This window comes from Danio rerio, chromosome 7 (assembly GCF_049306965.1).
Source record: "Danio rerio strain Tuebingen ecotype United States chromosome 7, GRCz12tu, whole genome shotgun sequence".
Classification (NCBI taxonomy): Eukaryota; Metazoa; Chordata; class Actinopteri; order Cypriniformes; family Danionidae; genus Danio; species Danio rerio.
This window is the reverse complement of record NC_133182.1, coordinates 34,738,916-34,763,463: the sequence shown is the minus strand read 5'-3', so window position 1 is coordinate 34,763,463 and position 24,548 is coordinate 34,738,916. Positions and strand designations below refer to the sequence as shown.

Below are 24,548 nucleotides of genomic sequence, written 5' to 3'. Positions count from 1 at the left end.
CAGATATCAAATTTCTCTCACAAGTGCCATTCGCGCCTGCTGTTCTTGTGTAAATCCACCAGAGGCCGCTGTCGATTGACTAACTGACTATCTAAATGACTGATCGATCAACTAAACCACCCTCTTCCCTCCCTAAACCCAACCAATAGTGTTTTAAAAAGCACCGATTGACCCTCTCACACTCTTCCCTAAACCAGTTTTAAAAAGCAATCCAGAAAAAGAAAATCCCTCATCTGATTTTTTCAACGTTTTCAGATTTTACAGAATTTTCACCCTGCTATTTTCTTATTTTTGGCTTCGATTTACATGTCCAGAAATGTATATGGGGCTGGAGCCTATGTTAATCTCTTCTCAGATTTTCACAGCATCATCATATTCTTACCTGATTTCGGTCTCTCCTTTGGTGTTTCTGGGGTTCTGCGAGCCACAAAAATAATGCCCACGTCATCATCTTTATCTACTTCAGTAGGATCATGTTTATCCTCCTCGGTTGCCAATGGAGCCACAAGCGGGTCTGCAGACATGTGTGGAAACATGTTACCGATCATGCACTTGTAAATATAACACTTTATTCAAACATAAAAGCTAAACATTTCCTAACAACCAACCTTTGTCCTGCCAGCTGACATTGCGTCTGGGTTTGTCGCTGGTGTCTTGCTCTTTAGCATCTGACCCTTTCCGCTGTAATGCAATATTATCAAATATTTTAAAAAGAACACTTTAAGAGACTCTTCCAATGGTTCATTTGGATGTACTGGAATTACTGGGTATGAGAATACTAATATTGTATAGTAGCATTTACTTTAAAAAGTCGTATTTTAAAATATGATAATCTCACTTTCTCTCTCTCAATATCATGCAAGTGCACATTATCAGAAACTCAGCAAATTAGCAACCCATCACTCAAGATACATATCAGTAATAACAAACTTTAACCTTGTCTTTTCACTGCCTTTGGGCAGCTGACCTTTCTCACACAGGCAGGCTATTTTGTCTAAACTAGCATGACCTCCTTCAAGTCCAGGTAACACAACTCAACATTGAGTGCTTGCCTTTTTCTGACTGCGGTCTTTCTTGTGGCGTTTGTAGCGAGTGGATTTAAAGGACTCCAGACGGTTGCGCATATTCCTCTGGAAAACCTCCCTGTCTTGTCTCTCTTTTTCACCCAATGTCATGAAGTGGCGACTGTAGTGGGACTGATACTGCAGGAACAGAGAAGAAGAGGTCAACTGAAGAAAACACCACACAATGTGTCTCCCATATTACTGACACAACATCATACTTTAGAGCTCTTTGCAGTGACAGAATGTATGGTTTATGAGGACACAAACGTGAGTAATGACATGAATAACAACATACAGTTAACATGGTTTATGAGGACACTTCCTTTGTCCAGACGTTTTCTGTCAGTGCTGTGTTTAGTGGTAAGATTATGGTTAGGGGAGAAAATATATAGGTTGGTGTAAAAATCTATGGAGAGAATGTGTGTTTGTGTGCTTTACCCGTCGTCTGGGTTTGTAGAGGTTTCCAGCAAGCACATGATGTGTCTCCAGCTCTTCTTCTATCTTTGCTCCTGGCACTGTGTCAATCACCTGGAGGTCTAAACACACTCCACTGCCGTTCTCTCTCCTGAGTGGTTACACATACATAAACACACGCACACACACAAACACACACGTGAGCGTGCACACTGAAAGGTTAATACAAGAACCAACACGCATGCAAACACATGCACAGTAGTTACACCACAGAAGATGTCTTCACACACCAATACACATAAAAACATCCTCTGAAAATAAAAATAGTAAGTATTGTAGTCAGAATCTATATTATCTATATAGTTTAATATAGTCTATATTCATTTATATTACTTTAAGAAAATATGTTTACAATCATACTTATTAATCTGATTTAAGAAACAATGCCATTTAAATTGTTTGGGGTAAGTCATTGTTAAAAAGATACTAATGATACTAAGATATTAAATGATAAATGATGCCTAGATATGAAGATATTAAAACATATCATGAATATTTACTGCTTATAATAGTGAACAAAAGTGACAGAAAATACTTTTATAGTGTTTTAGAAGACTTAATGGTCAGTTTGAACTGTTATCAAGATTGATAATAAGAAGAATACATTTGTTGAGATCAATCAGCATATTAAAATGGTTTCTGCATAATTATGTGACACTGTAAACTGGAGTAACAATGCTAATAATGGAGTCATAATTCAGATTTAGCAACACATGAGTAATTAACATTTTTTTTAATATATTTTGTAATTATTTTAAATGTATTAAATGATCACTTAAAAAAACATTTTAGAAAAACTATCAACAACATGCTTTTGAATTGTACAGAAAATACACGTTGTTTACTGGACAACATCATAACAATTAAGCAATTTTTTTTGAGATATGCATAAATATATTCTCATACTCACAGGTAGTTAGTAACATTTGTAACTTCAGGGAAAGATGTTCTGCTGGCCATTGAAGGCAGAGAGACTCTAGCAGAGGTCAACACATTCCCACCCTGAGAGAAACACGCAGACATACCACCAGATATCAATCTGAATGCACATGTAAACCAGGGCCTGTATTTATCAAGCATCTCATAGTGCCAATTTAGTCTGTAAAGTGCTGAGAACAATTCGCTAATCCTACTTACAAAATTAAGTCAACATTAGAAAGTGGATCACAAAGGTTACAACAAGAATGGGTGTTGTTCAATAGTTTTGAGACAACTTTGATGAAAGGTATTGATCCACTTAAAAACGTTGACTAGTGTATCTGCTTATATGACACAGTGGCGCCTGCAGCTATACGGCTGTATGCACTGTGCGTACCTACCATAAGAGTGCAATTTTCTAAAATCTAAAAATGTATTTTCTAAATATTTTATTTTGAATTAAAAAACAAAACAAAAAAAACTCTAATTTGGAACTATTTAAAGGTGAGTTGTACTAAAATGACAGAAATTATGGTCAAATTTTATTTTTGGGGTGAATGCCTTAAAGAGGTGCTCAGCATACATGAGTACACCCCATTTTGAAAATGAATATTTTTCTCCATTTCTCAGTGAATATATGTAATACATATTTGGCGCATTTTAACAAAAACAAATCTATTAAAATAACATTTTAGTCACTGAAAATCTTTAGAAATAGAAAGATAGTACATTTCAATTCATGCAAAAAAATTGCAAAAATAAATTACAAACTACCAAATTTTTTTTTAGATATTTTTGTTTCTCTTGATTTTTGCTGTTTTTTACTATTATATTTCATATTTCTCCCTAACATATAAATTTGGGCTACTAATGTTTGAACCATTATTTCAAGTTATTTTGTTAGATTAGCTCCAGATCTGGCTCCAGTACTGACTAATCTAATGTATATGCATAAATATAATATTTTAAAGCATCGTATAGAAAATATTAATTAAAATGAGAGATTTGTGAGGCGTGTACTCAAACATGCCAAGCACTGTAACTACTAACAGCACTCCGATTTTAAATGAGGCATGTTTTGTTTTGTTTTTAATGTCATATTATATCTTATATAATACCTTTATAAGTCATATTGTCAAATGTGTTTTAAATGTAAACTCCTCTTATGAATTTCCCATTCAATATAAATTAACCCTAAAAATTCCTAAATGAGAAATTCTACTCAGTGATTGGTACATGTTCATGTAATCACTCAAAAGCCCATTTGTGTCCCTCTAAGACTTAAAATTTACTCCTGCACTTTACTTAAATTTCAACATTAGGTGCGTTCCAAAAGGCTCTTCAGAGTGAAAACAATCATGGGCGCCAAATTGAAGTGCTGTTCCACAACGAAGTGCACAAAACTGACCATATCAAAGACCCTTCAAAATGAACTATTTCGAAGGTGCAACTGATGGACACTTCGGACCCACAAATATTAGATTTGTTTTAGTGTCTCATACTGTGTTCCATTCAGAAGTTCTCATCCCTAATCCCTTTGAAGCTTTGAGGGTAAACACTTCGAAGGGGTTAGTTAGGGTTTAGGGATGAACCCTTCCGAATGGAGTAGAGTGTGAGATGCATGATAGTTAACTTTTAAAGTTACTCTCGCTCTCTTTACTCTAGAGTTAATTCTTAGCACTGTTCTTATGAGTAATTCTCAGAGGCTTGATAAATACGGGCCACGCTCTCCTTTCTTATTGATGGTGTCTCTTTTCACAAATGACATTTACAGCTGACTAATCATTTCTTGACATACACAACCACTGATTATTTAAACAATCTACTCTGCACTCTTACCAAATGACCTGACTTCACAGCTCAGTGAAACATATATAGACTGTAAGCAAAACCATGGCAGAAAAGACGGACTATTTTTTCATACATGTTAGAAACTTTTACATTTTGACCCTAATTCTGTTCCTCTTTCACTGGGTGGTCTGAAAGAGAACAGAGGTTTCCCTATCTTTCAATCTTGTGCTAATATTAGCTTAATAACTCCTCTCAGGAAGCCCAGCTCTATGAAACTCAAGGGCGCAGGAAATGATCTCGCCGGAAGACAAAAGCCCTGCATGACTAAGATTCCAGGTGTTATAAAACTTTTCTGATCTAACATATTGTTTCTGCGCAGAGGAAAGGGAAAGGGAGAGAAACTATTGAAAAGGTGAATCTGACATGGAAGATTACTTTTTTCTTGCAAACAAACTAATGAATCGGGAGGCATGTGACAATCATTTATTTCAAAACATTTATTATTGGCCACCTTTTGGTCAGGTGTTTTTGATACATTAAATAAAGCCCTTAAATCAATATGCCACCTGATCCTTTGTTAGCCCTCTTTGGTGTATCCCTTGAACCTGATTTGACAGGCTGTGACAGTAAGGTTCTTGCCTTTATCACAATTCTAGCCAGACGTCCTATACTTTTAAAATGGAAACACACTTCCCCCCTCTACACATGACAAGTGGTTACAGGACATTTTTTACTGAATCTGACTCGAAAAGCTGAGATGCTCACTCTCTGGCTCACTAGATTCCTTTTATAAGACTTGGGATTTCTTTCTTGATTACATCAAAGGCCTGCTTATAACACCTGGTGCCGGCAACCTGTACCATTTACCATTTTATCAGAAGGTTTTTTTATTTTTATTTTTTTATTTAAATTCATTATAATTATTTGGTATTTATGCATTTATTGTTTTGTTGAGTTAATGAATGAGAGGTTAGAGGATGGGATTAATAATGGACAATACATCACTGTATACCTCTCAATATTTAATTTGTATTGTCATACAAAAGACCCATAAAAAAGATTGAAATAAAATATATTATATGACGCTACCAGAGGCCCTTCTCTTTTTTATTTCACTCCTTTTGTATGAAGCCACTGCTGAGTATTTAGCAGATAGGTTTGATGTTGCGTCTGACAGGTATCGGATGCCTACAAAGGAGCAGTATTGGCAGAGACAGGGTGGCGTCAGGGGACCTAACAAAGAGAGGAATTATCCTCTGCTCTTCTCAAACCACTCTCCTGAGCCTGAGAAAAGACCTCCGAGCTTTTTCTGCCCACTGTTGTAGTATGGGGGCTTTCGGTCTTTAATGGTTCAAGGACCCCCGACCAGACTCTCCACCAACCCAAAGACCTCTTTATACAAGAGTTTTCAGTCTGCCTAAAAACGGCCAAATTCTGGCATTCTTGTGACAAACATTCTAAAATGTAGTTCAGGACATCTATATTTCTTGTATAAAGACTTTTAATAAAGATTTATACAGTAGAAAAATTTATATTTTAAATGTGTCTATTAAAAAGAAATTTAAATTTGTATTCACTTTAATAACATTTTCATTTATTACTTTTAATTACATTTTTAAAATACAAAATGTGGGGTAATTTAATAACATGTGACTTTTTAAAATGATTTATGATTAATTTAAAAATGAGTATAAATATAAATAAGAACTAACGTTACACCAATGGTCATATTTATTAAAAAGTTAGAAATTAAACTTTGTTAAATGGTCATCAGCAACTAAGTTTTTAATATTTTTATTTATAAAAAAAATACATTTATAAACTTCACATTACATCAATTTCGAATTAATTTACAACTTGTAATAACTAGTTAACGCTTATGCACAGTGTTTGTAATGTTGTGAGTAGGATAGTAATCTATGAGTAGGATAGTAAAGTTGATATTGTTTTTTTTTGTCTTCTAGTTGCCGTTCTCAGTCTCACACATTTTTTTCTTTTCTTTTCTTTTTTTTTGGAAAATCCTGAAAACACTTTTGAGAAGTTTTTCGTTTGTTATTTGAGCAAACTGGAGTTCAAAAAACGTTTTTGTGATAGTCTCTCATTCACTGCTCTCTAGGTTTACCAAACTATTATGACTTCCACTGCTGAGAAATCTAGAAATGTGAAAATGGTCTGTTTTTAACCAGTACTCATTTTTTGAGTGTGGACACCATCTAGTGGAAGACATTTTCAGTACAACAATAATACAACATGGAACGCCTTACAAAAAAATATACCATGACACAGCATTTTTATAACATGGCATCAAATTAGGTTCCTTGACATGTACCATGGAAATAAATAATTATTATTATATTCAAGCATGATGGAAAAATGCACATAAATATGATCACACCATGTCCAAAATTTGTTGTAATACCCTTGTCCCCTTACAGGAAAATAAGTGTGCCAGCATGATGAACAAAAAAGAAGATATTTTGAAGAATGTTAGAAAACAGTGACCATTGACTTCTATAGTAGGAAAAACAAACACTATGTTAGTTAGTTCACCAGTTTTTGATATTTTTCAAAACATCGATTTTTTGGGTGAACTATATTTTTAATGCCAGGATATATGAAGTACTTGAAAACACAAATCTAATGTCACTGTCAGTAAAATATCAATTATCATCCTTCCTTTGATCTTGAATGACATAGTGCAGACAAACTGTGCAAACGGCAGCATTTTACCTGATCAATGACACTGATGGCATCTCTGATGTTGATTTTCTGATAGGCTTCCCACAGTTCACTCTTATGGTAGACAGACTTTCTCAGGAGCAACTTACTCAAATAGTTCTTGTCAAATTGCTCCCACCTAAATAAAAAAAAGTGAATTACAAACACTAACCGTGCTCTTGAATAATTGCAGAGCACATCCTCCATCCTAATAATAGATTCAGTTGTCATCTAGATTTAGTATTGAATCACTCACTTGTCCCTCCAGTGATGATAGCCATTCAGTCCAGCGATGTCCTCCACAGCTGCCAGAATGTGGTCGAAGGCCTGAAGACAGGAGGATAGATGTTTATCTCATTTTATTTTTGTATTTACTTAAGATGATTTATTACATCATGTCTACATTCAAGGCTAATTGCATGGCAAAAACAAATATACATACAGTTGACATCAAAATGATTAGCCCTCCTGTGAAATATTTCCCAAATGATGTTTAACAGAGAAGGGAATTTTTCACAGTATTTCCTATAATATTTTTTCTTCTTGAGAAAGTCTTGTTTGTTTTAGTTCGGCTAGAATAAAAGCAGTTAAAAAACAAAAAGATTTTAAAGTCAATTTTATTAGCCCCTTAATCTAATTATTATAGTCTATAGAACAAACCGTCCTTATACAATGAGTTGCCTAATTACCCTAACCTACCTTGTTAACCTAATTAACCGAGTTAAGCCTTTAAATTGCAATTTAAGCTGAATACTAGTATCTTGAAAAATATCTAAAAAAATATGATGTACTGTTATCATAGCAAAGATAAAATAAATCAGTTATTAGAAATGAGTTATTAAAACTATTATGTTTAGAAATGTGTTGAAAAAGTCTACTCTCAATAAAGAGAAGAACAAAAATATACAAGGGGTTTAATAATTCTGACTTCAACTGTATATTATTTATATTAATTGAGCAGACAAGGAAAATCAATTGGAAGGAATTTACATTTATGTAGTGCATTTTTGTTGTGTATTGTCATACACCCAAAACGCTTTACAGTCATATGAGGTCTTTCAATGTGAATGCAGAAATAAGAATTTAAGTACTTGAATGAACTAAGATGTACTTGAATAAAAAAAATACTTTGCAGACATCTTTAAACATCTGTAAGTTTTTTTTAAATATTAAATGAAGTGGCAATTTGTTCATTTTTGCAATTTAAATAAAAATTAGTTTTTGGTCTATGCAACATTCATTCATTTATTTTCCTTCGGCTTCCCATAATTACCAGGGGTCGCCACAGCAGAATGAACCGCCAACTATTCCAGCATATGTTTTACACAGCAGATGCCCTTCCAGCCACAACCCAGTACTGGAAAACACCCAAACACTCACATTTACACACACACACACACACACACACACACACACACACACTAATACACTACAGCATAGGTATCAAACTGGATTCTTATGGGGCCACAGCTCTGCACAGTTTTGCTCCAACCCTATTCAAACACACCTGATACAACTTATCAAGGTGTTCAAGGGTAGTCTAGACCACCTTGATTTGTTAGATCAGGTGTGTTTGATTAGGGTTGAGCAAAACTGTGCAGAGCTGTGGCCCTCCAGGAATTGAGTTTAAGACCTATGCACTACGGCCAATTTAAATAATCCAATTTACTTATAAAGCATGTCTTTGGACTGTGGGGAAAACTAGAGCATTTGGAGGAAACCCACACCAACACGGCGTGAACATGCAAACTCCACACAGAAATGCCAACTGGCCCAGCTAGGATTCGAACCAGCGACAGTCTTGCTGTGAGGTGACAGTGCTAACCACTGAGCCACCGTGCCGCATCTATATAACAGGAAATATCTATTTCTCTTCCGTTTTTTTTTCTCATACCCTGTTGTAAACACTGTGAAAAACGCTTGTCCATATTTTTTCAATTACTTATGTGAAATGTAAAATAATGTTATTTTCAAAAAAAATTACATACACTTCTAATTAGGATGAAAATATATTTTTTAAATGTCTGGAAGTATTTTTGAGTTATTTCATCAATAAATAACTTTTAAGTTCCTCTGTAAAATGAGTTTAAGTATTTTATTTTTATTTTTTTTACTAGAAAACCCAACAAAATTACTGAAGAGAAATATAATTTTTTGCATCTTCCTATTTCAAACCTCCTGTGTCAGCTCATCTTCACTACAGTCTATGTTTAGCACAGGTTTTGGAGAGCTCAGCAGGTAGCCTTGAGTCCCAGAGTGTGCATACAGCAGTGGCAGCAGGACGTGTAAAACCTTCGCTGAGAGGATGAGGGAAATGGCAAGGGGCCATGTGACCTCTGCCCATGTGTGCACATCTATTTGTGGAAAGGCAAAAACGAGCTCTGATGATTAATTCATTGCTAGGAAAAGTCTAACGTCAGTCTGTCTATCGCAATGCCGCTGTTTCAGTCATCAGATCACAAGCGCTGCACAGACAGCAAGGTCAACTTCATCACTCACACATCGCACCACAGGCAGTCAGGCAGCGACAGGTGACGAGAAACAGACACAGAAAAGAGACAGGAGTATTGGAAGTGATATTGACTCACGCGCTCGTGGATCTCTTCGTTAATGGTGGGTTTTCTGTTTGTGCTACGTGGCACTTTCAGCCATTTCACTAAAGGCTTGATGGTTAAACCCTGGAAAAGACAAGATAAGGGAAATGTCAACAAAACAGACACAGGTGGCTCCTCCGAATGCTTTCAAGTAAATATCACAGGACACACCTCTAATAGAAGAGCCAGGTCTGTCTTTCTGATCTTTCAAACAAACATTCTGCCAAATTGAAGGGATAATTCAACCAAACTTGGGATTTGCTGTTGATTTACTCACCCTCAAGCCATACAAATATTTAAGTTTTCAGTACAACATGAAAGGAGACATTGGATGCCCATTTTACACACGTTGACATGATTCTTTAAGTTCCTAATAAAAAGTCTACTACTTAATTTGTTGCAATTGCTCAATGATAGTGTAAATGAATTCTTATTACCCTGTCCACAGTAAACCATTTTGCTTTATATCTCTTTAAATGCTAATGAGCTGTTTACCACACCCCTCTCCGAGGCAGTATAGGAATGTCTGTGGTAGCAATCATTCATAAGAAGCAGCTAAGCACACACACAGCACTCATCCAAGCCTCGAGCTACTGCTGACATTTTTTTCTTCATGACCTGAATTAAGGAGTATTTGAAACTGTTTCTAAATTAAAAAGTCAAAATGTTAGATTATGCCTGGGCACCTACCGTGATATTGCAGCCGCCATTATCAATGTAAAATGTCTTCAAACAAACATATACATATGAAAAGTGCTATATTTGACAAATGCTCAGCTGCACAGCTCTTCAAGATGCTTCTTGAGAAACCACAGCACCACACTGACAAACCCAGCTCTACACATGAAGGATAATGATCTGTTTCTAAACTTGAATAAACTGAAGCTGGCATTTGATAACTATAACAATCACCAGTGATCTAGAGACTGTAGATCACTGGTGAACTATATACACACCACAAGAACTACAACTACTATGATGCTGTGCTACAATCAACACCCTCTCCAGCTGACCATCATCCGGATATTGGCTACTGGCTGTTTCTCACTATGAGTTCTTCAGCGATCTTGCATCTTTGTGTTCTCTAGTAACGTCATCATCAACTGCCAAAGTTCATTTCCAATACTCAAGACCGCAAGAACGGAGGACGCGTGAAATTTTCCGCATGTGTTTTTGATATCGAGGACGCACCGATGCAAATTTGAGCACCAAACTCGCTTGACAAGTCCCAGAAGTCATTGCAACTTGAGGTGGGAAGCGCAGCATTTTATATAGTTTTATTATTAAAGTTTAGAGATAACTAATTTATATCAAGAGTTTCCCTAAATTAAACAGTAAAGTAAACATTACTATAAAAATCTTAAATAAGGCATAAACATATTAAGGGTGTTTATTTGCTGAAATTGTTATTAAAATCTGTTTTATTTATATTGTGCAATGTATATTTGTAAAGTCTTTCTGCATAGTATTTATTTTGAAAAGGGGAACACAATAAATGGTTGTATGAATACTGTAATGTTGAAATAATTTTCCATTAAAAATGTGTGAAGGTCAAGCACTGAACAAACAGTATCAGAAAATACTTTGATTAATAGCCTAAGAAAGCATTTAGGTCTCGCCACAACTTTTTCCATCAGCATTATATTTTACAGGGAAGCCAAAATGCTTTCATACACGTGATTTAAATGACGCAGGAGGGGATTTCTCTGCAATTGTTATAAATGTTGGATTAACCTACAAATTAAACAAAAATTCTTAAAAAAACAGGTCATGTGCGTTCGGAACTGTGGGTTGTGATCTGTACATATCACAGTCCAACTTTGATCCGTTACACCCCTAATATTTAGCTGAAACTGTGGTCCTTGGTGATTTATAAAATGCAAATCCATAGATTTGCACTACTTTGAGAGTTGAAGAATCATATACTGGTAAAATTACTATTGATGACTTTTGATGATACATCGAGGTGCATATTCCAAATTCAGCAAATGAACTGACGAATCACTAAATGATTTAGTGACTCTTTAATATAGACAATCACTTGTTGCCACCTACTGGTGCACTAATGTAACACACCAACTCAGATTAAGTTTACCCACAACCAGCTATTAAAAAAAATGACAATGACTAGTTGTCTAACCCACTGTACATGTCTGTGGGTTCTGTTGACTGATGTGTTTATAACCAAAGTCAGACAGTATATCCAAATGAATACAGAAGTAAGATGTACTATGGCATGTTTTATACAGTACAACACTTTGAAAACACCCACAGAAAATCTCCAGGCATGAATAAAGGAAGAGATTGGAATAGAATAAATAGGCTGGCACTGGCCAGATGGGCAAATACACATGCACATTTACACATAGGCAGCATCCATTCATCATAATTAGCATCTCTGCTTCAGAGCAGCTTTGGAAATAACACCAATTTGACACGGCAGTGGGGGAAATGTCATCCCGCCAAGGCAATTACCTGCATGCTACCCACACACATTCACCTAAGTAATAATAATAATCACAGCCTGAGAAAAGATGAAACACTCCTATCAACACCAAATGATTCTGTAAAGGTGAGAGGGGAGGGAAAACATGAGCAGACAGGAATACAGAAAAATGTACCTGAAACATGACTGTGAAGAAAACCACAACTATGGTTGTTGCCACAAAGTAATCCTTGGCCTTCACATGTTCTTTGTCTAAAAGAACAACCAGAGCAAATGCCACGGCACCTCGCAGACCGCCGTATGACATCACCACTTGATCGATCTTGTCCAGGGGAACCAGCCTGAACCAGTTCAGAAACCAAGTCTGCCCTATAACACCTGCAAATGACACGGTGAGCAAACACATAAGCTAAAGGTTAGAGATGAAGCCATTAGCAGTTGTAAATCTGTAGCACAAGATTATCTCAGTGGCTCAGCCCATTATATATATAAAGTAAACTCAAATGAACTTCATGCTACATTTGCAGATTTCATGGTTTAGCAAAGTATTAGAAAATCATCCTGTCATCATTTATTCCCCTTCAGTTATTCATATCAAATAAGACTTGTTCATCTGTGAGATGCAAATGTAGATATTTAGTGAAATCGGAGACTTCTGTGCCTCCAATGAAAATCTATTCATCCCAACTTGTTTGAAATGTTCTTAAAAGACTGCAGCAATTCATGTGTATTAAGAGATTGTGTATTGTGTGTATTATGCAGGTCTTTGGAAGAGATATAACTGCTGGAACAGATTTCATTTCAAAAAAGCTTGACACATTAGAACAAACCTTCTTGATGAAGATCAAACATTCTGGCTAAGACACACGTGAATCTCTTTGGTTCTTGCAAATCAAGCCACCACGCTTGAGATTCTGTAACCAGATTTAAGTGCTATAAACACTGTTCCTTGATCATATGTGAATCAGGCATGAAAAAAAAATCTAATTATCATCAAAAATGATCAACTCATTTTCATTTCTTTTATGAGCTCCTTATGAATTAAGAAGATTCAGAGTTTTGAATTAACTTTATTTCAAGAGTTCGCCCTTAGCTGATGATTAATTATGAAGCGTGTTTGGCATGCTGTGCCAGGAGAGAGCCCTGAGCTCATGAGATCCTCTAGCCCGGGGCTCCCTCCCCATTTGTAGGGCAAGAGGGGAGTTTGAGCCCAGGTAGGTCTCAAGAACTTCCCTGCTTGATAATGGTGTGTGCAAATTATGAATAACTATGGGCAGATTGTATTACTAAACTAGTTGTGCATCTATGATGTCGATTTGGTCAATTTACTTATGTTACATGTTGTTTTAACATGTAAACCCAACCAGGAATGTCAACTTGGCCAGGTAAAGACTTGACATTCTTGCTTTGAGGCAAAGGTGCTAACCACTGAGCATCCGTGCTGCCCTGTCAAGGAAAGGAGAGGGGTAGGGGTGGAAGGGGGGGTTCTTAGAGATGAAGATGGCTAAGGTAAGATACTCTGGTTATTTATAGTATTATAACCATTGTACTATGATCATTTATGTGAAGCTGCTTTGACACAATCTACATTGTAAAAGCGCTATACAAATAAAGGTGAATTGAATTGAATTGAACTGAATATAGTGGGTTAAGAGTCATCTGATTGGTGAATCATGCATAAGCTAATGCAGGACCAGCTGCAAACAATCATAAGCATGTGCTACTCTCGAAATCAGTTCATGAATAAACTTCACTTAGTTTTAATGCAGAATATTCAGTTAGCATTCACTTTTCAACTTGAAAACTTCAGCATATCATGTTATGGAATTGAATAGAGAATTCTTTTTCTCACCCATAGCCCTGAAGACTAAGATAAATATGAGTGTGCTGACAACGAGACCAGTGTCCCAGGCCCATTTTGACTTGTCCACAGCTGAGATTCCCAAAAAGATGAAGATGATCGTCTCTGCAATGCTGGCCAGGGTCTTCATGGTGTACTTTACAGTAGTCCGGGACTTCTGGGATATATTAGCCTCCACATATTTGTTACAGCCAATTCCACAGAAAGTCAACCTGTGGTGAATCAACATTGTCATTAAGATGTTGTGCAATATGATATAGTACAACAGAATTATTGTGGTGGCCAGATTAGGAGTGACATCCTTGCCTTTTAATTCCATATACAATATAGCAGTGCTTTTGATATTTGATTACACAAAGAAAATAATTTAAATGCAATAATGTATATTGCAGTCAAAGTTGGCGGTTCATTCCGCTGTGGGAATGAGTCGTAGGAAAATTTATGAATGAATGTTGCAGTCAATGTATTCTTTTATTTCCTTTGAGATTTTTGTTTGTCTTTCTAGTTTTTGCATACTATACTAATCCCCATACTTAAAAATAAATTAGCAAAACTTTAACCATTTTTAGTGACTAACATTTGCCAATTTAACATGTTCTTATATGAGACAAAGATATGCCATTATCCCAAATATACAGTGCACTCACTATAGGCCTACTCTACATATTTTTGTGCTGTGTTTGTTATATGAGTCACACAACATTGAACAGACTAGAAACAATAAAGAGTGCAAATTTATATCGACAAGATCATATTCATATCATGAATTTTTATTTGACTTTACCCCATTATCTTTAGATTCTACTGTGGCTTATTTATTTCAATTGAAACTCAGCACCACCACGTGCAGTGATGAAAATGCCACTCGGGGGCGCTCTAAGCAATGCATTAGTATAGGCAGTCCTAAACAAAACAAGCAGATCCACACGTTTTTACTTAAAGTCATGTGTAAAAGAATTAAATCTTACATTTTTGTACCACTAATTTCTGGCTTTACAGCATCTTGAATCCAAGCATGATTCTGCATCTTAAAATCTGTTGTACTGCTGTGCTGAGCAATACTAAAATGGGTTAACAATCTAATTCCTCTGCTCATAATCTCATTATGTGATGTATGACCAAGATTTACGGGTCAGCACACATGGCTTGAAAACAATCTGACACAATTTTCAAATTGAAGCTTGTAATGGAAATATTCATAAACAACATCATCGTGCTGCTCTTACAAAGCCACTCATCAGTTCTCAATTTAATGTATCATTGACCCTGATGTTTTCATTATCTTTCCTCTATTATGCTCATATGTTTCTCTCACTCTCTCCTTTGCTGAACTGCTCTTACAGCATGAATCAGTCTCTCTATCCGCGTTAATCCTGTCATTTAACTTCTCACCATTTTAAATGTCAGCCACTACAGTGTTTGTCACAGAAACTGCATTATTTTTCCACGGTGGGGACCTGTCATTGACATTGTTTAAACTATTAAATTACTTACGTAGATCTTTCTGCATTTCACATTTTCAGTGGTGTTTAATTTTCACATATTATTTGTCTTCATAACTAATGTTAAGCTTAGTGTGCTCAGTGTAGACAACGTAGAGCCTGAATTTTAAAGGGTTAGATCACCCAAAAATTTACTCGCCCTTCACTTGTTACAAACTTCTTTGAATTTCTTTTTTCTGTTGAACACAAAAGAAGATATTTTGAGAAATGTTGGAATCATTGACTTCCATGGTATTTCTTTTCCTTACTAGGGAAGTCAATCATTACACTTGAGTATATTCATCTTTGGGTAAACCCTTCCTTTAATTAAGTTTTATTACTTAGATGAGTTTGCAAGCAGTGATGATACTCACGACAGAATGGCGGACAGAGAGAAGAGCTCCGCTGTCAGGTAGGCCAGATAAACCAACAGGAAGATGAACATTGGCTCTATGATGCGCACCTTCTTTGTGAAACGAGTGAAGAAGGCCAGAATAACGGCAAAGATGAGACCAACCAAAGTCCCTCCAATACTGACAATGAGGAAGGAGGCTGAAATAATAAAAGAATGTATTAATACATGTATTTTTGAGTAAATATTACACCCAACAGGACATATTTTTGGACTTACCAATTCCTTTAAAATAATCTGCAGTGTTAACATTCCCTGGTCCCACTTCCACAAATGATATGTACACCTTATATAAGACCTGTTGAGAGCATCAGAAATTTATCTTCCAGTTTTGACAATTTTTTACATAAAACAAACTTATGTTTAAGAAGGCTGTATTTGTTTGATGAAAATAAAGTAAAAACAATAATGGGTGAAATATTACAATTAAAAAGCGGAAAGTGCATAATTCAATTAACCATAAACAAAGCCATGTTTTGAGATAATGTCTTAAAATAATTAAAGGGTTTTTAACACATATAGTTTGACATGGTTAGCCCTGTCAGTTGCTCTGACAGATACATGTGCTGCAGACAGATCAGGCTACTTCTGCTTTTTTATATGTTTGGGATGTGACAATTTCTTCTGTGCCTGAGTGTATTTTAATGACAACGGTAAGCGTTAAGTGACTGTTAAGTTCAAAGTACTCTCACTTTTGAATAATTTCAAATCATCACTGAATAGAAGTATTTAAATAAATAAACAAATGTGGTAAAAGTGAGTGATTATTTGTTGTCACTGTGGTAAATTTGTGATTTCAGTCTCAATCAGGGTCACGGCACCAAATTGTTGAAAATTTCATAACCCAAGCCAGGAGACTCATTTCAAGCAGAATTATTTATTGAAAACGTGTTGGTTGTTCTGCAGTCAAACAATCATCTCCAAGAAGTCTGTACAATTTTAATTTGATCTGTGGTTCAGTGACTGTCAATAACATCAAGTGTTTAATAAGCAGTAGACTGCTGTAGTTTGATTGTGAAGTCCCAGCAGAGTTTTATGTAACAGTTCCTAGACATTTAAGTGCATGCTGGTTTGAGTGAGTTCAGATTGCAGCTTTCAATTACAGCATTGATCTGTGTCATGACCACGTTTATTGTGTATGTATGAAAGAAGAAGATTATTACAGTCTCAATAGCCCAACCTCAAGTGCTCACTGACCTGCCAGCACAACACACTCAATCACACTATAATCTGCTGCCACTTCTACACCGAAGCCTGGTGAGAACCTGCTCATGAGGGGAAAATCCCTAGAATGTGACTGTGGTAACTTTACAACTAATCGTATAAATAATGGAGACTTATGACAGAAGTCTCATTACAATCCAGCTCAAAAAGCAGTAAGAGAACGCAGCTTAATTTTCATGGCAGAGATTTTGAATGGCATTTAAAGGGATAGCTGACCAAAAGTTAAAACTTTGAAGTTGGTTTTCATTTGCTCACCCACTCATGGTTACAAGCCTAATACTTTCTTTATTCTGTGTAAGATTTTGAAGAAGATATTTTAAAGAATGTTTTTAAACAAACATTTTTGCTGCCCAAGCAATTTCGATTTCATCTGTTGTATGAACTGGGAGAATAGGAAGCTGTCTGATAGGGATGTCCTGGTGCCAACCGGGATTGTATCCAAAAACATAAATTCACAGCTGCCCACTGAGTTGCAACACTAATTTACAGTGTGGAGAAGCCCTAAAGAGGCATACCACCCAGTTAGTTGCATGCCCAGAGTGGGGTTGGATCAGTGATGGTTTGGGCTGCAATATCATGGCATTCCCTAGGCCCAATTCCTGTGCTAGATGGACACATCACTGTCAAGGACTAACAAACCATTGTGGTGTGTGCCCCTAATGGTTTAAACATTGTATCCTGAGGGTGGTGCCGTGTATCAGGATCATAATGCACCAATACACACAGCAAGACTGGTGGCAAAGTAGTTTAGTGAATATGAAAATGAACATGAAAGTGAATCTCCCATGGCCTGCACAGTCACCAGATCTAAATATTATTGAGCGGCACTGAGGTGTTTTGGAGGAGTGAGTCAGCAAACTTTTTTCTCCATCAGCATCACATAGTGACCTGGTCACTGTTCTGCAAGAAGTGGCTCAGAATTCCTCTGGCCACTCCAGGACATTTATCTGTCATTCCCAAGGCAAATTGACGCTGTAAGAGAAACCCTTGCATCACATATTTATAAATGATGTTTAATTGAGCAAGGAAATTTTCACAGTAATTCCTAAAATATTTTTTCTTCTAAAGAACGTTGTTTGTTTTATTTCAGCAAAAATAAAAGCAGTTTTTAATTTTTTTAAAAACATTTTAAGGTCAAAATTATCAGCCCCTTTAAGCTATTTTAGTCTAAAGTCTAAAGGACAAACCATCGTTATACAATAACTTGCCGAATTACCCTAACCAGCCTAGTTAACCAAATTAACCTAATTAAGCCTTTAAATGTACCTTTAAACTGTATAAAAGTGTCTTGAAAAACATCTAGTCAAATATTATTTACTGTCATCATGGCAAAGATCAAATAAATCAGTTATTAGAAATGAGTTATTAAAACTATTATGTTTAGAAATGTGTTGATAAAAATCTTCTCTCCGTAAACAGAAATTGGGGGAAAAAGTAAACAGGGGCGCTATTAATTCTGACTTCAACTGTATGTATGTATATCCTGTATATATATTCATTTGAGATCAGTCTGTATGCAAAAAGTTTTTTTTTAAAAAGTGAAACCAGAACGACAGATTCGCCCTTTGTGTTGGACACATTTTTAACAGCAATCAAAATTGACCTATAAAGAGCAAGTAAAAAATATTCCACTACATGATTCAAGACCTTTGAATTAAACTGTAAGTCTGCCCCTACAGTTTATCATATAACCTGAGGAATTAAGCATGAATGGATATTCCCATGCTTTCACATTTCAGAAAAAGATAGACAATGTTATTTAGGGGAAATGATCTATGATTAAGTAAAGGGGGAATTTGTTTAAAAGACTGACTGGGTGTAATCCTCTACACATGGATCAACAAATGTGATGTCTACAACCTAAAGAGACAGACCTGCTACTGTACATGTGAACACTATTGTTTATGATAAAGCTACAGTTTTAATGCGGCAACCATTGAGTATGTCAGTCAACAAAAACTAAAAACATATTGAGAGTCTAAAAGTCTTTACAGTATGAGAAAACCTGTTAGAACAGTTAAAATGTCCATGTTAGAACATTTTTTTGTGTGTTTTGCCAATGAAGACGGAGACTTTTTTCCATGATAAGCCTAAACCAAACAAGGCACTGGTACAAAAAGACACCTAGTAATATGCTTTATATTTTATGCTTTAATTATCAATACACCATATATAGAAATGCAATTTATTACAAGAGTGCACACCCCGTGCAAAAACAGACAATGCAATGCTAGCTCTGTCCACTCTAATTTAACATCCTGTTGATATGAAAAAGCATATTATTCAAAAACAACGCACAGTATAAACAACTAACACAAAATCTGCTTTCACATATGCAGAAGCTACTGTATGTACCCAGAGTAATTATATACAAAATCCAAAGAAAAAAAACAAAAGGAAATGGTTTGGATAATTCAGTGGCAATGCCTAAGCCAAAGTCATTTACTATCGATTTGCTTCTCCAGAGCTAGTAAATGACTTTTGGGTATGTCTTATAATGTAATCATGTCAGCACAACAGCAGAGTGTTCTGGTGTAGAGTTACCATAACAACAGACATGCTACTCAACAGAAAGAACATAGACGGATGAAGAAGAGATTTTCCTCGTCTCCCTTAAAGCTTTCCTTGAGTCTTTATAATGCTTACACATCCACAAGACATTCATTAGGGTATTAGAGTAGGTAAACGTCAAAACACTTCAATATCAATTATGCCAAGAATGTCTGTCTAAAGTGCTGTGCATAAAATGAATTAAAAGTGTTATACTATCTAGACAATTATTTTATTATTATTTTCATTCAGCGAGGAAAACATTACATTGATGAAAAGTGACAGTAAATGCTTTTATACACTTAAATTATGAAGACTAAAATGCAATTTAAAACAAATCTTACTCTTTCGAAATTCAGCAAAACAAATGATAAAAATGAAAAAAACTGTTTTGAACGTGACACTGAAGACTGAAGTGATGTGGCTACAAAAATCAGTTTAGAAATATTCATTAATGGGCTTTTATAACAAATCAAATAATAGTAATATTGCAATAGGCAATATGCACTGGGCAATGCAGTAACAGTGTAAAAACCATCCACACAGAGGTAAGTGATAAGACGGTAGCGTGAACAGGCTACATAATTCGCGCTCTTCAGAAATGTATACTGGGGTATATTTTCACAATGAGCCTGTGTTTGACGTATCATTCCACTCTACTAGTAGCATGTTAATCATGTAAATACAATTTATAAGTTAGAGATTAAAGCAAATGTGAGTAATACAAGAGAAGATTCTATTTTTTAAAAACTGACTTACCACAGTGACAGCATCATTGAGCAATGACTCGCCAAAGACGATGATGAAGAGTGTCTCGTTCACATGGACTTCTTCAAACACAGCGAGCACTGCTACAGGATCCACAGCTGAGATCAGAGCTCCAAACAACAAGAATTCCATCAAACCTGCGTCCACTTTTTCATCTGCACTCACACACAACACATAAACAAATCCAGTCAATAATTACAACCAATTTAACCATAGCTTAACATGCACTTGCTCCACTGCGACTGTCCAGGAGCAACCTGTGTTTAATAAAATGGTATAAATAACAGTATGAAACTTGAATGTGCCAAATCAAAACAAATGATTTGATTATTAGACTAGAAAATTAGATAGAATCTTACTATGTGACCAAAATTGAGCAAATGTTTAAATGCAATAAATAATTTTTTGTATTTTGCGCTAAATAATTGTAACATTAATGATGAATACTGATCACTTTTATTGCACTGATGGTATTTATTGAAAAAAAATAAGCAATTTTAGCCTCGTGATTGGACAGTAATTTGAAGAACTTACCAGCCTTTAGTGTCTTTTTTTTTACCAGCCAAAAATCGCATACTTCCATACTACTGTATATAGTACACTAAAAACAGTATGTGTATGAACAAAATTCATAGAATTCGAAAAACAGTATGTGAGAAGTACCCGGATGACCTACTGCTTCCAGCGAGATTCAGAAGTTTACATCCGGTGCATGCTACGCTATCCCATGATGCACCGCAAGAGAATCCATGAATGGAAGTGTGGAAGTGAAGCAACGCAACTGACTCGGGTAGGTCACATGAGCATGACAAAATGGCAGATGTAGAACTGTCTCAGTAGTACCTACTGTGTAGTAGGAGATTTCGGACGCAGACATTGTTTTAATAAAAATGTAAACAAATGTAGAAAACTATAAAAAAGAAAAATATAATATAGAACTTTACGAGAACTGTAAAGCAGTTAATAGTAGTCATTCATATTAGTTATAGTTCTACTACTACTATTGTAACTAACACTACAACTACTGCTACTGCTAATTATTATTAGTTAATGTAACAACAGAATTTTTGTGGGGTTTCCAAATGAAAGAGAAGCTTTTCTTTTGCAATTCTCCTCTTTTTATCACATAATTCTAAAAGATTTTCATAAAATGTTTGTCATATGCTGCATTTTCATGTTAGAAAAAATCCCACCACTTGTAAAGTTTGTGTGGATCATATACCTTGAATCGAGCTGCAAAGGCACTGAAAGCACTGTCATCATGAGCTGTTTAAAAGTCACGCAAATTTTTGCAGTTTTATAACAAAATCATTTAGCATCCTTAGGCACTCACCTATGACTCCTGCCATCTTGACTCCATAGAGACAGAATCCTGTGCAGAAGGCATTCCACAAAGTGCCTACTACAGCGTACATCAGAATGGCACCCAGGTTGTCGAAAAACAGCCGTGCAGGCATGAAATACCCAGCATCCCCCACTATAGTTGGCAGGAGAAAGAGGAAAAAAAGCCCGGGGTCCAGTTGATATGGTTGCTTTTTGCTGGCAAGCAGAACCACTGTGCCCAGAGCCAGACCCAGCAGAATCAGCATACAGCTCTCCGGGACTGCTGTGGTGAAACGCTGAGAGAAGTGGAAAACTGAAGATCACAGAAAACAGAAAAGAGAGAGCAGAGAAAAAAGTTCATAAAGATTGATCACAGTAGATCACAGATATTACTCACTGTCATAAAACGGAGATGAATATGCTTTATTGAAATGTCACTACAGCTATTTAAGAAATTTCATCCCTTTCAAAGAGATATGTGCTGCACTGTAATGCCAACGATCACAACAGACAATTCATCAGACTAAATAATTTTTTGTCTGATATGGCTGTTTCCACTTAACAGTACGGCACCTGCTTTAAATGTTATCTCTCGATTAAATGAGCATTATCAGTGGTTATCAACTGATAGATATGGGCCAGTAGGGGCCTTTTATGCCAATTGGTTGGCTTAAAAAGCTGTTATCATCCATCCACATGGTTAATCAGCTATACTAATAGAGAAGACCCCAGATCCAGATCTATTTTTACATTACTGTGACGGTTGGGTTTAGGGTTTGGGTAAACGTTAATAAAACACAATTAGTGGGAAATTTAATAAATAATATTAATAATTATTGTTAACTTCCTGCCGCAGCCATAAGTGATATATAGGTGATAATATAACCATGTGAATGAATTATAACAGTCTTCTGAGCCTACTAGTAGGCACAGAAGGCTTCTACTGGCCCATATCTCTCAGCCGATAACCACTGATAATGCTCATTTAATTGACTGATTACATTTGGAACGGCGGTCAACCAGCCTCATTCAAATAGTAGTTTATACCTCGAGAGTACTGTAATTCCATACCATGGTTTCAAATGAAACATTACACAACGCCACTCCAATCTATAATGACTTACAATGACAAATACTGAGTCAATATGCCACAGTAAGCACAGCATGCTAAACTCACCAATAAAATGCAAGAGCATACTGTGGCTCCATGGAGAGTCAAGAAGTCATCACAATATTTCCATGAGGAAATGCAGCTTGTTTCCATTCTCACGTCAAACATATCAAATGACCGTACGAAGCATTGTCAAGAGAGGAACAATCAGACAGCAGTAACCTAGCATGCTCAACACCCTGAAGCATGTGGTGCAAGTCAATACTTCACAAAAACAACACAAACGTAGTGTTTATGGGGACCGAAATGAAGTTAATAGTCCATGAGATGTTTCATTATGGATATTGTACTGAAAACAATGTTAATACGCAGGGCTGAATAAGGCACACACCGACCTCCTTTTACACCATACAAGTGGCCCTCCCGAAATGCAAAAGTGTACAATCACAACAGATTATGGCATAATAGGAGAATCTAATCATTATTAATGTTTCCATGATCAGAGCGATTTTGTGTAGGAGGGAAAACAGTGCACACCTCCGCCAAGAAACACAACAATCAGAGCTCTCCATGAGTCATTCACACAAGGACAGAAAAACACTGACGTACACCCAAAATAAGCATACTAGACATCTGCACAAACACATGCATGTGTGCACACAAACACTAATGTATTCTGATTCATATGTCTAGATACTTCACAAATATGTTGTTATAAGAGCAGCGTGTTCTCTTAAAAGCATACAGTACTGATTTCTGTGAGTGAACTGCTCCAGACTCTCACTGTGGTGATAGAAAATGAATTCATAATTTGTCCATGAATGCGATGTTTGCTTTTGCTAAATCACTTTTATCACAAGATCTTCTGCTTTTGAATTATTATGTGTCGAAGCACTTAGCTAATCATCCCACATGTAATTACAGTCATAATAAAAGATTATCAAATCCAATTAAACCAATGGCCTTCATTTTCAGGGACAGACCGAGAGAGAAGTTTTGCACATGGAGCGACAGTAATTAGGAACAGAGGGGGGAGCCATTCTGTTATTATCTCTATTAACATTAGAACAGGCCAATCATTAAATTAGAGTGTGTGTATAATGAGATGCTGCCTTGTCGCACCCATGACTCAACAAACCTGAGCATGAATGTTTAAGCACTATGCTATGCAAATGCTATGCTAATGATATGGATATCATTACTTGTTGTCTGTCTACAGATAAACTGTGTCAGGTCCTGACACTGTGAATGACCAGAATTGTTTACCCAGAAATTTAAAATAGAAATAAACTCTATGAGCATTTAAAATGAGAGAGAGAGAGAGGGACATACAGCAGCACTGGCTGCCAGATGTGTGTGGATGTGCCACAGCCTGGGAGACAGTAGATAAACCCAATTATGTGTGTGCCATGTGTGTATTACTGTATGCTTTCCTACTATCTACCACAGTAACCCTTTGTCTGTGTGTGTGTGTGTTTATGTCAAACACTGTGGTCAGAAATGTTCACATGTTCTTATTTTTTACATTGTTTATTCATTTTTCGCCACAGCAGAATGAACTGCCAACTTATCCAGCACGTTTTTACGCAGCAGATGCCCTTCCAGCCCCAATTCATCTCTGGGAAACATCTATACACACTCATTCACACTCACTCACTAGGGACAATTAAGCTTACCCAATTCACCTATAGCACATGTCTTTGGACTGTGGAGGAAACCGGACCCATGCGAACACAGGGAGAACATGCAAACTCCACACAGAAATACTAACTGACCCAGACGAGGCTTGAACCAGATACCTTCTTGCTGTAAG

General features: G+C 36.2%; 1 protein-coding gene across 1 annotated transcript in view; it reads right to left on the bottom strand.

The window, feature by feature from the left end:
• slc9a5 (solute carrier family 9 member A5) overlaps positions 1–24,548 on the bottom strand; it is a 32,991-nt gene that overhangs the window by 2,252 nt on the left and 6,191 nt on the right. Inside the window, 14 exon segments of the mRNA NM_001113472.1 lie at positions 383–514; positions 609–681; positions 1,053–1,202; positions 1,503–1,629; positions 2,449–2,540; positions 6,978–7,104; positions 7,222–7,292; positions 9,554–9,643; positions 12,181–12,383; positions 13,858–14,078; positions 15,722–15,899; positions 15,979–16,057; positions 20,293–20,456; positions 21,635–21,937. Of these exon segments, the coding sequence (NP_001106943.1) occupies positions 383–514; positions 609–681; positions 1,053–1,202; positions 1,503–1,629; positions 2,449–2,540; positions 6,978–7,104; positions 7,222–7,292; positions 9,554–9,643; positions 12,181–12,383; positions 13,858–14,078; positions 15,722–15,899; positions 15,979–16,057; positions 20,293–20,456; positions 21,635–21,937 (2,010 nt within the window).